The sequence below is a fragment of the Euphorbia lathyris genome, chromosome 4, assembly GCF_963576675.1.
Source record: "Euphorbia lathyris chromosome 4, ddEupLath1.1, whole genome shotgun sequence".
Lineage (NCBI taxonomy): Eukaryota > Viridiplantae > Streptophyta > Magnoliopsida > Malpighiales > Euphorbiaceae > Euphorbia > Euphorbia lathyris.
Genome location: NC_088913.1, coordinates 75,802,627 through 75,815,188, shown reverse-complemented (window position 1 = coordinate 75,815,188; position 12,562 = coordinate 75,802,627). Strand labels below are relative to the sequence as shown.

At 33.6% G+C, this 12,562-nt stretch overlaps 2 protein-coding genes across 2 annotated transcripts; both read right to left on the bottom strand.

The window, feature by feature from the left end:
* Positions 1 to 4,587: 4,587 nt before the first annotated feature.
* LOC136225769 (glucan endo-1,3-beta-glucosidase 2) lies at positions 4,588 to 5,920 on the bottom strand. The gene has a single exon (XM_066013879.1). It carries the CDS (start codon positions 5,826 to 5,828, stop codon positions 4,674 to 4,676), a length of 1,155 nt encoding a protein of 384 aa, XP_065869951.1. The 5' UTR covers positions 5,829 to 5,920; the 3' UTR covers positions 4,588 to 4,673.
* Positions 5,921 to 9,040: 3,120 nt separating this feature from the next.
* On the bottom strand, positions 9,041 to 11,779 carry LOC136227319 (LIM domain-containing protein WLIM2b). The gene is made up of 5 exons (XM_066015963.1): positions 11,580 to 11,779; positions 11,055 to 11,194; positions 10,636 to 10,735; positions 10,412 to 10,536; positions 9,041 to 9,530 (listed from the first exon to the last, which is right to left on the bottom strand). Exons 2-5 carry the CDS (start codon positions 11,187 to 11,189, stop codon positions 9,321 to 9,323), a joined length of 570 nt encoding a protein of 189 aa, XP_065872035.1. The 5' UTR covers positions 11,190 to 11,194; positions 11,580 to 11,779; the 3' UTR covers positions 9,041 to 9,320.
* Positions 11,780 to 12,562: the final 783 nt, after the last annotated feature.

The window sequence follows — 12,562 nt, the reverse complement described above, 5'->3', positions numbered from 1 at the left end:
ATTCTTATAACATTGGTTCATAAGATTCCTTCACAAGAAGCAATCAAAATCTTTGATATAACCATCTTTACATTCTCCGTTCAATTGCCTAAGACTACACAAATACACCTAAATTTTTTCTGCCTCATCAACAGACATACACTCATAATCATGGTATGCATTGAATTTATTTATCTATTTTACCGATACCAGGAAAATTAAAAGAAAATATAATTACGGACGAAATTATCCGTCATAAATGCTTAATTCAAACAAAAGTCTATAATTTTTAACATATTTTCGTCCATTAACTCCTCTCTGATTCAGGCATTTGAAGCGAAATGGAGGGGATCGGTAGGAGGAATAGTTGAAGCAAGTATAGAACAAGTATGGAGTGTAGTTTCTGAAACAAGAAGATTATCAGAATGGATGTCAATGGTTGAAAGATGCACAGATTTAGAAGGAGAAGAAGGGATTGCAGGGTATGTTAGATTAGTAAGTGGATTCATGTTTCCTCAAGAAGATGGTGAAAGGTCTTGGATTAAGGAGAGGTTGGTTTCAATGGACACTAATTCATATACTTATGTTTATAAAATGGAAGCAAGTAATGTAGGATTAGATGGATCTGTAAATACATTAAAACTTGTGGATTATGGAGATAATTCTACATTGGTTAATTGGTTATTTGAGATTAATCCTTTAGAAGGTGTATGTGAGGATAATATCATGGATTATTTGGGGTTTCTCTATAAATCTTGCATTAGGAGGATCCAAGGTGCCATTCAAGCTTCATCAACTAAAATTGTCCCAAATTAACCCTTAATAGTTAATATAATTGGGTAAATTCTCAAAGCTGCGCAATTAGCTGATCATATTTACGATTAACGGATTGTTTTTTTGTTTAACAAATTTGACTAGTTATTTGTGTAAATATGTTTGTAAATTTGGCTGATGATAAATAAGGATATTAGTTTTTTTATGAGCATTCTTTTCTTCTTTAATAAATTATATCTAAATGGTGAATCCCTAGTTAATTTATAAATATAATTTTGTGTAAATAGATAAATATTTATGTTTATAAATAAGATTACGAATAAATTTTGCAAAATAAAATTCTATTAGTAAAATATTAAATGTTAAATTTGATAATATTATGAAAAGAAATTAATGAATTAATAAAAAAACAATTTATATATAATAATTGTAAATTTAACTAAATACGTGATAAAAATCAAATTGATGAGAAATTTAAATTTATTCTAAAAAATAATAGGAATTTAACAAATATTATATATACTTCAAACATTACATTGTATTGTATTATTACCAAAAAACATTAGATTGTATTCAAAATGTTATGAATATTTCTACTAATTAATCTGTTTTGAATTGAAATGTGAAAAATATTTTCCTTGATTATAAAATACAAATAAATGGAGTAAGTTTTAAAGGATTAAATAATCATTTGGATAAAAAAATTACAATAATAATAATTTACTCAAATTATAATAGCTAAGTGGTTCATCAAAAGCAGATAGAGATAAAATAGTTTTTTAATATAATTGTTTCAATTTTTTATTTAAAAAAACTCATAAAACCAACTTTTTACAAATTCGTAATTTGAATCCTATTCGTCTTATTCAACTACTTTTCAACAAAGAACACTATCCAATTTGTATCAAAGTGTATCCGGGAACCTATCCTAACGCATGTCAACAAACTGTTAAAGAAGTCAACACGAAACTTAGACAAGACCAAATATATATTAATAGGTATACTCATAGATATCCCATTGGTGACCCAACAGTATGGATCACAAATCTTCACGGTGCAAGCATATTTGTTACATTCTCTGACTCATTGTTATAGGAACATTGATAATTTTTCTCTCTATCTCATACTATAAAAATGGATATTGGGTTAGAGAGAGAAAGTGAGAATTAGAGAGGGAGAGATGAGAGTTAGAGGGAGAAAGTGAAAATGAGAGAGATGAGAGTTAGAGAGAGAAATGATATTTGATAAAAATAGAGGAGAGAAAAAATAAAGATAAAGATACAAGGTTGAAGAAGATGAGTGGGTCCCATTTTTATTAAAATATGGGTTAAAAATTGATGATTTGGCATGTTGACTAGGTTGACCAGTCATTTTTACCTGGTATACACTTTAGTGGGATGTCACCAGAAAGTTGTACATTTTAGTGTGAAAAATTTTTGGTTGTACACCAAAGTGTGAAAACAAGTAAAATTTGTACACCACGTATGTAATTTACCCCCTACTCCATTACAACAACAACAAAGTCTTAGTCCCAAAATGATTCAGGACCGGCTAACATGACCGTCATACGAAATCATGAAATCAAATAGTGTCAGCGACATAAATTCTCTCACTCCAATCTGCCATATCCACTGTCGTATTTTCCTCAATCCGCAATAAACTCATATCACTCTCAATTACCCTCTTCCAAATTTGCTTAGGTCTTCCCCTACCTCTCACCATTACATCCATTTGCCACTCTTCAATCCTTCTAACCGGCGCATCAAGCGCTTTTCGTCTTACATGGTCAAACCACTTTAGCCGATTTTTCCTTATTTTATTCTTAATAGATGTAACCCTACTTTTGTCCTAATTATTTCATTTCTCAGCTGATCCTTTCTCGTATGGCCACACATCCAGTTCAACCAATCAGATTTGATCCTATGAGCAACATCTCCATCCAATTCTCCATCTGTTTGAATAATAGACCCTAAATAACAGTAGCAATCCAAGCCCTGGACAACCTTCACATCCAAGGTGATTATCCTTGCCTCTCTACTTCTGTCGCTGCTAAACTTACACTCCAAATATTATGTCTTACTTCTGCTCAACTTAAAGTCTCTAGGTTCCAAAGTTTGTCTTCATAATTCCAACTTACTCTCCATGCCTTCTTTCGTCTCATCAACTAACACAATATCATCTGCAAACAACATGCACCATGGTATATCATCTTGAAGTGAACTCGTTAATTCGTCCATAACGACGACAAAAAGGAATGGGCTAAGTGTGAAACCTTGATGCACTCCAATCATAATAGGACACTCGTCAGTCTTCCCAACACTTGTATGCATGCTCCCTTGTACATGTCCTTTATGATATGTTAATATATTTCCGCGAAATGCTTTTCCTTAGTAAAGCCCACCAAAGTACTTCCCTTAGTACTTATCATATGCCTTCTCCAAGTCAATGAAAATCATATGCAAATCTTTATTCTTATTCCGATAGTGCTCTATTAATTGTCTAATTAGATGAATGACCTCCGTAGTTGATCTTTCGGGCATAAAGTCGAATTGCTTTTCCAAGATCTTCACACTTCTCCTTGCCCTTTGTTCAAGCACCCGCTCTCAAAGTTTCATAGTGTGACTCATGAGTTTCATTCCTCGATAGTTGAATCTTGTACAATAACAATATTAAATGGGAGTGATATTTTAGTAAAAACATTAGCAGCCAAATCTTGAATAATGCTAAGTTATAGGTTAGAGATTAATATAAAAAAAAAAAAAAAAATACTCTTTTTAGTTTTGGTATTTTACATGATATATAGTGATTAGGATAGAATAGAACTCCTATTTATATAAAGGATCGAGTTAATAATAAAAAAGATCTAAATAAATTTTACTGTTATCTAACAGTGGCTAAGTGAACTTGTTTACAATGTATAGTAAAATTCATTATGCAATTGCTTTTCTATATATGCAAATGCATTGAACCAAAGAAATATGGATGGTTTGAGTATGAGAAACATAAAGATGCTTAATCAGTATGCATGTCATTCATGTAATAACTCAGAACAACCTAGATTGTGGCAGTCCCACATGATTCCTGGTTGAGTCTCAAAAATTCCACTTGAAATTTGCAATTCAATAGGGGAAAATAACTATTGATGAAACCAATCCATTTGAATCACGATCACATAATAGCATTAATGTAAATAGCATTTACTTGAACAAATTGAGATTAAACAAGCAGAACTTTTAAGACCGAATTGCAAATTTGCATGCTGTCAATCAAGGAGACAAAAGAACTCTAATTCAGAGAACAGAGGAAAAAAAAAATACCAGCTATTCAGCTCAGCTGCGGGGGTGGAACCAACTTTGCTCTGTAGGATCATTATGATGTGCTTTCTGAAGCTTGAAGATGGTGAGCTGGGCTCTATCACAAGGCACCTTAGCCTGGTTTTAGTGAAAATCACAAGCCCAAAATGAAGTTGCAGACTGAGTCAAATAAACCCATATGATCATGTAAACTGAAGTTGCTGTGCATTCAAGTCTCTCACAGTCATAGCTTCCCTGTTCTTCGCTGAATTGCGCCGTAATTTTTAAGGCGACAAATAACCATCTAGCTTTTGAGATATGTGTAAATGCAGGAATGGCAATGGACATCCGATGAAATATTGAACCATAGTAACAGATAAAATAAGAGTAACAGAAAATCCCAAATACAAACAGAATTCAATCTCATTTACCAGAAACTTCAGATTTACATTAAGAGATGTAATCTGTAGGTAATGTATGTGGCTAACAAATGATTATTTCTATTCAAACCTAACCAATGATGTTCAAGAACTAACCTCACTAAAGAATTCAAAAAATCAGTCAGAATCGGTTCATTCTGGAGCTACAACACAAAAGTACCAAAAGTACTTGCACCAATCCAAAATGTCATCCTAAAAACCACAGTTTATAAAATCCAGAATCAAAAACTCCATGAAACAGGCAAATGGCAATCAAGAATATCACTGCTACATTATTCTTACTAGTACCAGAGAAGTCAATTTTATACTTCTTGCTCATGTTTGCATACAAAAGACCCCAATTTCGAGACCCTTCCTTCCCTTCCTTATCAATCAACTCAAAAATGTATGTCTCTGCAACACCTTCCTTCCTCAGAGGCGTACCCAAGCCAGAGCTTAAGTGTGCAAGCAAACCCCTGGTATACTTCTCCGAGAAGGCCAAAGTAGCATCAACTTCACTGAATTCCCCGCCGGAGCTCGGCCATCCGGTCTCAGCCACTATTAGCGGAACATTCTGGTGGCCGGCCAGCGCCATAGATGTAATCACGGCATCCGCCATCATATCAAAGAGATTCCTGTATCTGACTCCGGTAACCAAATCATCCCTAAAATTGAAAGGATGCTCTTGAAACAAAGCAAACCCTATTGGAATCTCAGAGTATATCCTGTACATGTTGTACGGATAAATTTTCACCAAGAAAGACGAATTAGTATCTTCCAGAAACTGAAGCAGAGGCCTGATTACGAGTTCACCAAGAGGTTCTTGAAAATTAGCAGCAGACGGGGGGAACGGTGTCGTTACAGCGTTAACGAAAGAGAAAGTGGTGGAGACCGAGATCCTGCTGATCCCGAGGTCACGTAACGCCAAATACACATTCCTGATCGCCGGAAGAAGATACGGTACGAGCTCTGAAGAAACGGCATCTTCACCGACTGAGATGACAGAGATCTTGGAGCGAGGATAGAAAGGGAGGACATGTCCGTACAACCAGTGAACGGCAATAGTGCGGTTGGAGGCAAGGGGAAGAAGAACGGAGTTTGGGATGGAGAGGAAAAGAGAGACATTAGTGTAAGCAAAAGAGCGTATAAGTTTGGGCTCAGCGTGTAAGAGTCGAAGACGACGGAAGTGAAAGGAATTGACGGCGTCGGCGACGTGTTCAGGTGTGAGAGATGGAGTGGAAGGAGAGAACGGGAGAGTGTAGGTGACGCCGATTCCGGTGGAAGTAGGAGGAACGGAGATGGTTCCGGGAAGGAGAAGAAGTAAAATAAAGAAGAGAAGAGAAGAGGAAGCGAGAGCATCCATGGTTTCTTTCTCCGGAAGAAATAGAACGAATGGTGGCTCAGTTCAGTGTAGTTTTGTGTGGGTTGAAGGAAGGAGAAAGGTGGGTCCCGTCCAGTGTTGATGATTTGGCGGGAATTTTAATCGAGCAACTCATAGATGGCCACGTCAGAAACATTGACGGCGGTGATGTGGTGTTAGTTAGATTTCAGTTACAAACCAGTTTGAAGAATTCAGGGTAAATTACATTCATGGCCCTCAACTTTGCTATTATTTTTATTATGACCCCTAAACTTCAAAATAGAACATTATACCCCCATGAAAGAATGAATCTTTAAATAAAAAAATGGTCACTCCAATACCAGGAGACCTCTCATTGTTGTTCTCCAGTTAGGTATCTTAAATTAGGGTGTTTTTTAAGAAGAAAGGAAATAATATTATTGATCGGTTCTCAAAAAATAAACAAGAAAATGAGGAGGGACAACACCTCAAGCTCCACAATCCAACTCAGAATCAGTCGTTCTAGCTAAAATTTGAGCTACATGATTCGCAGATCGGCTAATAAATTGAACACATCAATTATGGATAGCTTTTACAATAGTTTTTATAGTTATTAACAATTAAACTAAACATAGAGATTGAATCCTCCTAATAATTGATAGCTTAAATTAAAAGTTGAGAATCTGATTGAAGTGTGATATCTTGAAACTCATTTGCCTTTATCGGGCTTAAAGCTTTTCATTACACTAAAACCTTTGGCAATCAACACATCAGAAATATAAGGAAGCCTGTAATTTTCAGCAAACACAAAACCAACCGAGTTTCTCAAGATTGAACCATATCCAACATGTTGAGACAATGGAAACACAATAGCATCGATATTACAAATAAGCGAACCAGAGGCAAGGGGTAACTAACAAGTTGTCGAGTTGGGGGAAGTAGAAGCAATGGACAAATGGGTATGACACAGATTAAAAAAAAACGATGGCGCTAAAAATTACTCTCGTCAGCAAAAAAGAGTTACTACAAACAAGTTGTTTTGCAGTTGTACACTCAACAAGAACATCAAAGAGACCACATAGAAGGAAAACATCTGAGACTGGAACTTGTCTGGCTTTAAGAGATGTTTTAGTTAGAAGGTAAGAAGAGATAAAGCGCCAAATTAAATCTTTAAATCTAGAAGGAACAATTAATTTCCACACTTTTTTTCTAAAAACCTGGATGATCAGCTTGTTGATTATGGGCATGGTAGAAAGGATTTTATATCCTTTTTTCATCGTATATCGTCCTTTTCTATGACCAAGCTAATACCAATTTAACACATGCATGGAAACCAGATCGGCCGAGAAAGAAAAGAATAGAAGAAACTGTCTTATAGAAAAAAAAAAAAAAACTCCTCAAGAGACAAACATTTTTATAATTGTTATTTAATTTTTTAAAATCATATTTTGTTTGTGGTATATATAAAAAACAAGTGAGCTATTTAAAATTAATTTTAATAGTATGTAATTTATGATTTGATGTAAAAGCCCAAAAATTAATTAGATTAAAATCTCTTTTACCAGAGCTGAGCCCACATCGGACCCATGACAAGTAGCATACATAATTTAGCCCAAATCAATACAAGTAGTGAAGCAAACTGAACGAAAACAAAATGAGAAAAAGAGAGGAAACCTTACACTATTTGTAAAGGGGGAAATTCATAATTAAAAACTTATCTCTAACTTTATATAAAATATTATGAATTATGTCTTGGGGGTTAATAATTTCCACCACCATTTTACTAATTAAACCATTTATATAATTGACATTTGTAAAATAAAAATTCATACTTGATATTATACTAATTAAATTAGTAATATTGAATAAACAATAAATATTATTATATTTATAAAATTATGTAAAAGAAACCCATTTGTAAATGCATCCTAATTTCCTTTTTTTTTAACATTAAATTTATAAATAATTTTAATTAAATATTTTCTTATGAAAATAATATTTTGTTCTTTATTCTATACCAATTGCATATTCATTGTTTTTTTCAAAAAAATTATATTTTTTTTATTTAATAATGGAATTAGAGATTAATATTTTTAAATTCCGTAAAATATTTGAATTTTTTTTGTCCAACTTGCACAAAATACAATATATTTTTTATTTTTTTCTTTTTAATATTTTTCACGTCTAATCATATGTTTGTGATCTATTGCTAATTAGTGGTATAGTGACGCATATATGAAGTGTAGATTACAAGATTCATGACCGATAAGACAGTTTGATGCATTATTTCTCAAATTGATCCAATTTATCAACGACATGGGTAAATTGCTCTTGTTTGCCAACATTAGGGGTAAAATTATACCATTTTAGACATTAATGATAAAATTATTCTTGGTTGTAAACGTTAAGAGTAATTTTACACCTTATCCTTAATATTTAATATAATTTTTGTAAAACAAAACATTCATTCATTATAGTTTTCAATTAGGGAGGGAAAATTGTATTCCATTAATACATATGTTTTTAGTTCTATAAATTAACGAGGTCAAAACTCGAATTCTCGGACTATTTGATCCAATTGATCTTATGATGTGTTAGAAATGATATAAAATCTAGATTGGATCTTAACTATAAATTTGAGCTTTTAATTTAAACGATTTCATAACATGATATTAGAATCTTTTAAACTAAAAATCGCAATAGTTTGAGCTTTCAGTTCAAAATTTAAATCACAAAAATAAAATCCAATTCTGACCAGTGAGTTTTCAACTTTCTAATCATAAATTTTATAATACTATCATTTTTTTTGTCACCCTTCGTCATTCGTGCACGCCCTTAAGAAATTAATAAATTTCATTATAAAATTTAAGGATTTAATAAAATAAATTCAAAAAGTTGACAACTTGAATAGTGCTTCTGAAATTGCAGTTAAAATTATTATTTTAGTTCTAAGTTGGGAACATGTCCATTATTAATAATGGAGGGAATAAAGTAGAATTCCTAAATAAACGGCTCAGAATGTGAACAAATATAATAATTAAAATTCCATACTAGAATATAGGATTATACTAATTTAATGACCTAATACATCTCTAGCCCCCAAATTTATTCATTAAAATCTAATGATCACTTCAACTTTGAAAAAACAACTGTTTGGTCTTGAAGTTGTTTAAAGTGCGGAAATTTCAAATATTGCAATGCACATCAATCATACAAACAAATCACAAACACTTAGAAGCTGAGAAATATGATTAGATTATGAACACTTCACCAAATTTTTTGAAACAAACAGCAACCATCAATCTAAGCCTTCCATAGATCATTTTACAAACTTCGGTATATGTTTCCCGTTGATAAATCAAACACAAGAATATACGCAACAGAGTAGTGATTCAAAACAAAAATGGAGGTGGGATCATCGTTTATCAGTTCCTCTTAATGGAAGTCAGATCCGAAGGAAATCACACCGAAAAATAGTAAACCACACACATAGATATGAAAATGACGACAAGGCAATCAGGATTCTGGTACTGCGGCTGCTGCTCGCTTGATCGATGCAGACTTTATAAGATGATTGTAGCTCCCCTTCTCCTTGAAGAGTTGCGAAAAATGATGTTTGCAGTATAAAATACCTTCAAGTGCTGCATAATTTGATGGAGATAAAGAGCAGCCGCCGTGAGAGCATTTGAAACATGACTTGTGATAAGCCTGGCTCTCCACTGTTACCTGCAGGATTTTCGATCGAACAAACCCCAATTATAGTTCCATACGACAATGTTCGGATAGTAAACATCATGAATTGACTAGCAAAACATCAGACGAGTATAAACATAAACTACTACTATGTGCAAAAAGAGACTCCGATCAACCCGTTCAGACCATCTTATAATGAATTGTATACTGCTACATAACAAAATTAGAGGTAAACACAGCCATGGCATAGCCCAGTTGGCCAGTCAATGGCACCGGACTAATCAAAGAGCAAGCAAGAACGGCCAAGTTGTAATCTCCAGTACCTCACGACACTTATACCAGACATCGATTCAAAAATACATTTCCTTTGGTGTAGCAAAAATTACATTTTCAAGTGTAAAATCAGAACTAAGCTGTGGTATTCATCTAACATTACCCTTACGAAACCATTAACAGTTCAGCTTCACTTGAGAAGATGACATCCTATATGTCTAGACCATTAAAAAAAGCAGTATAAGTAGTTACGCATCCAATAGGAAAAGAACTGTGATGTAAGACTCGATTCTTGGCAAGGCCCAAAATGGAAAGGCAGAGACTGAAAACAGAGATCTGCCAAGTAGTTGAACTTCAATAGTCAATTAGGTTCAAATAGGCACTGCTGCATTTCAATCACGGAGATACGCGAGTTCAATTTTTTACTGTACTTTCAAAGTCATTTCTAATCTTCATAACGTTTAAGGGTTTATCTTTTCAGCATATATATTTGTGCAAAAAGGAGCATTAAGCAATGTTGCTGTTTCTCTAAGCTGCTAAAAATCCAATCAAACAAAGTGTTTGAGCACGAAAAATCTCGAATTGAAGAAAACTAGGATAAGTGCATGCAAGATCTTTTGGAAACGTTCATGGGATCTTACCTTCTCAAGTGGATAAGCAGTTTTCCCACAAGTAGCACATTTTTCTTGTGTCCCAGAAAACATGCCTGCAGCTTTGCTAGGTGATCTTGTGAATTCAGGATTTAGCTTCTCAGCTGACTTTGCAGCTGTTAAAAACGAACGAATCATGATTAAACGGGTTCAAAACAAAAGTTAGCACAAATTGTGACTAGGAAATTAAGGCTACCCAACACCAAGAGACATACGTGATTGAAAATTCTTATTGAAGTTGCCGCTTTCCTTGAATAGTTGCTCGAAGTGAGGCTTACAATATAGAACACCTTCCATTGACGAATAACTGCTCAGCTGAAAACACATCAATTATGCAACCTGTTAAGCTCAAATATATTACACTACATATAAGTCAACTGGTGAAATTGGCTACACAACATAACAACTTCCCTCTACTAAATCCGGTTCCAAAATTCTGAAGAATGACATTAAATTGAATACCGATGATAAATGATAAACACTCCCTCCTAGAGTTAATCTCTAACATAAGTACTATTACACCATTCCACCATCTACATATGCTGCATATACAAACCCGAGACATAACTTAAGCGACTAGATGTCCTTTCTTTTACATAAATGGAGCAGAAATTAGGGGAAAAAAAACTAGTACCTTTAAAGTTCCTTTGCAATGGAAGCACTTGAAGCAAGACTTATGATATGGAACACCATCTGCAGAACAAAGTTCCATAGGATATACAGTCTTCTCACAGGCCTTGCATTTCTGCTGGGTACCAGTGAAAGACATTGCAACTGCAAAAACACATATCTTACATCTTAGATCCAAAATATTCTTTTACCTTAGTATATACCAAGTCCTAGATCAGCCTAACTGAAAACAGTTTTCTCACTTGTACATGCCTAACTACTTCAAATAAATGATAAAAGAGAAATAAAATTTGAATATTGGACTGAAACAAATATCATTTGCAGCTCAGAGAAGGTAAAATTTCGAGTTAGGGTATTATTGACATAAAATTCTGCAACCGATCTGAAAGCAACAGATATAGTAATGCGGCAACTGAAATCAGCAAATCTCAGCTAAAACTCGACTAACTAAGATCTGAATACTGACAATAATCAGAAAACTAAGATCTGGGAAAAACAAAAACCAAAGCAATTGAAAATTAGTACGCACCTTGATTGCGGGAGGTGGAACTCTCGATCTGAGAGTCAAAGAAAGAGAGCAGAAGGAGAAAAGGAAAATGAAGGGAAGAATAGGAATTTTAATGGAGGGAAAGAGGGATTGAAAAAGAGAGAGGAGCGGATTAAGAACTTTTCGCAGAGATTGAGATTATTTACAGAAAAGGGAGAGAAGATGTTGTTGGATGGATAGAGGAAGTTTGGGTCCACATTACAAGCAAATTTCGATATGTTTGTCTGATTCAACGGTCTTGATTTCGCGGCTTCTTTTCTTCTCTGTTTTTTTCTTTAAGAATTTATTTTATTTACTTTTACAGCTTCATCCTCGCTGTTATGTTAAGAAGCGACATTGGAGAGTAAATATGGTATGCAAGTGTTTCATTTTTTCCTTTGACTCATGTTTTATTTATGTTTCTTTCTTTTCTTTTTTGACATGAATGAATTTGGCCTTCTTATCCAAAAACAACCATTTTTTTTTGGAAGAAACAACCAAGTTTTTTTAATTCTTGAAACGTATATTGATTGATAATAATAAAGAATCATATTACCATTTTTGGAAGAAACAACCAAGTTTTTAAATTCTTGAAAATTATATTGATTGATAATAATAAAAAATCACATTAATTGGAGTTTCTAAAACATTTATTCACCTCATGAAAATGATTTATTTTTCTTTTTTATTTGTTTTATTGATATTAAACAAAGTTGAATTGAGTATCAATTAAGGTTGATTTAAGAGGTTAAGCGCGTTTAAATTAGAAATTTCAAGTTCGAATTCTATTGTAGGCACAAAACTTTATTTGGAAGAGAAACCACTATTTATGTGTAGTCCCCGATGTCTTAGAGTCGAGGGGCTAGTGGATTGTCGTGGTGGTATTCGTTTCTTTCGGACTTAGACGAAAGTAGGCCTACCTATATTGAATCGTTGCAGCCAAGAAACATAATATTTCAGGAGTTTTTCTTCAGGGATGATTGGGA

What these genes read in the sequence shown, in the direction of transcription:
- LOC136225769 (XM_066013879.1), bottom strand. Translation starts at nt 5,828, where the DNA reads ATGGATGCTCTCGCTTCCTCTTCTCTTCTCTTCTTTATTTTACTTCTT.
- LOC136227319 (XM_066015963.1), bottom strand. Translation starts at nt 11,189, where the DNA reads ATGTCTTTCACTGGTACCCAGCAGAAATGCAAGGCCTGTGAGAAGACT. An exon ending in CAATAAGAATTTTCAATCAC is followed by an intron (nt 10,537 to 10,635) that starts GTATGTCTCTTG and finishes CGTTTTTAACAG; the next exon opens with CTGCAAAGTCAGCTGAGAAG. An exon ending in CTGCTTATCCACTTGAGAAG is followed by an intron (nt 9,531 to 10,411) that starts GTAAGATCCCAT and finishes AAAATCCTGCAG; the next exon opens with GTAACAGTGGAGAGCCAGGC.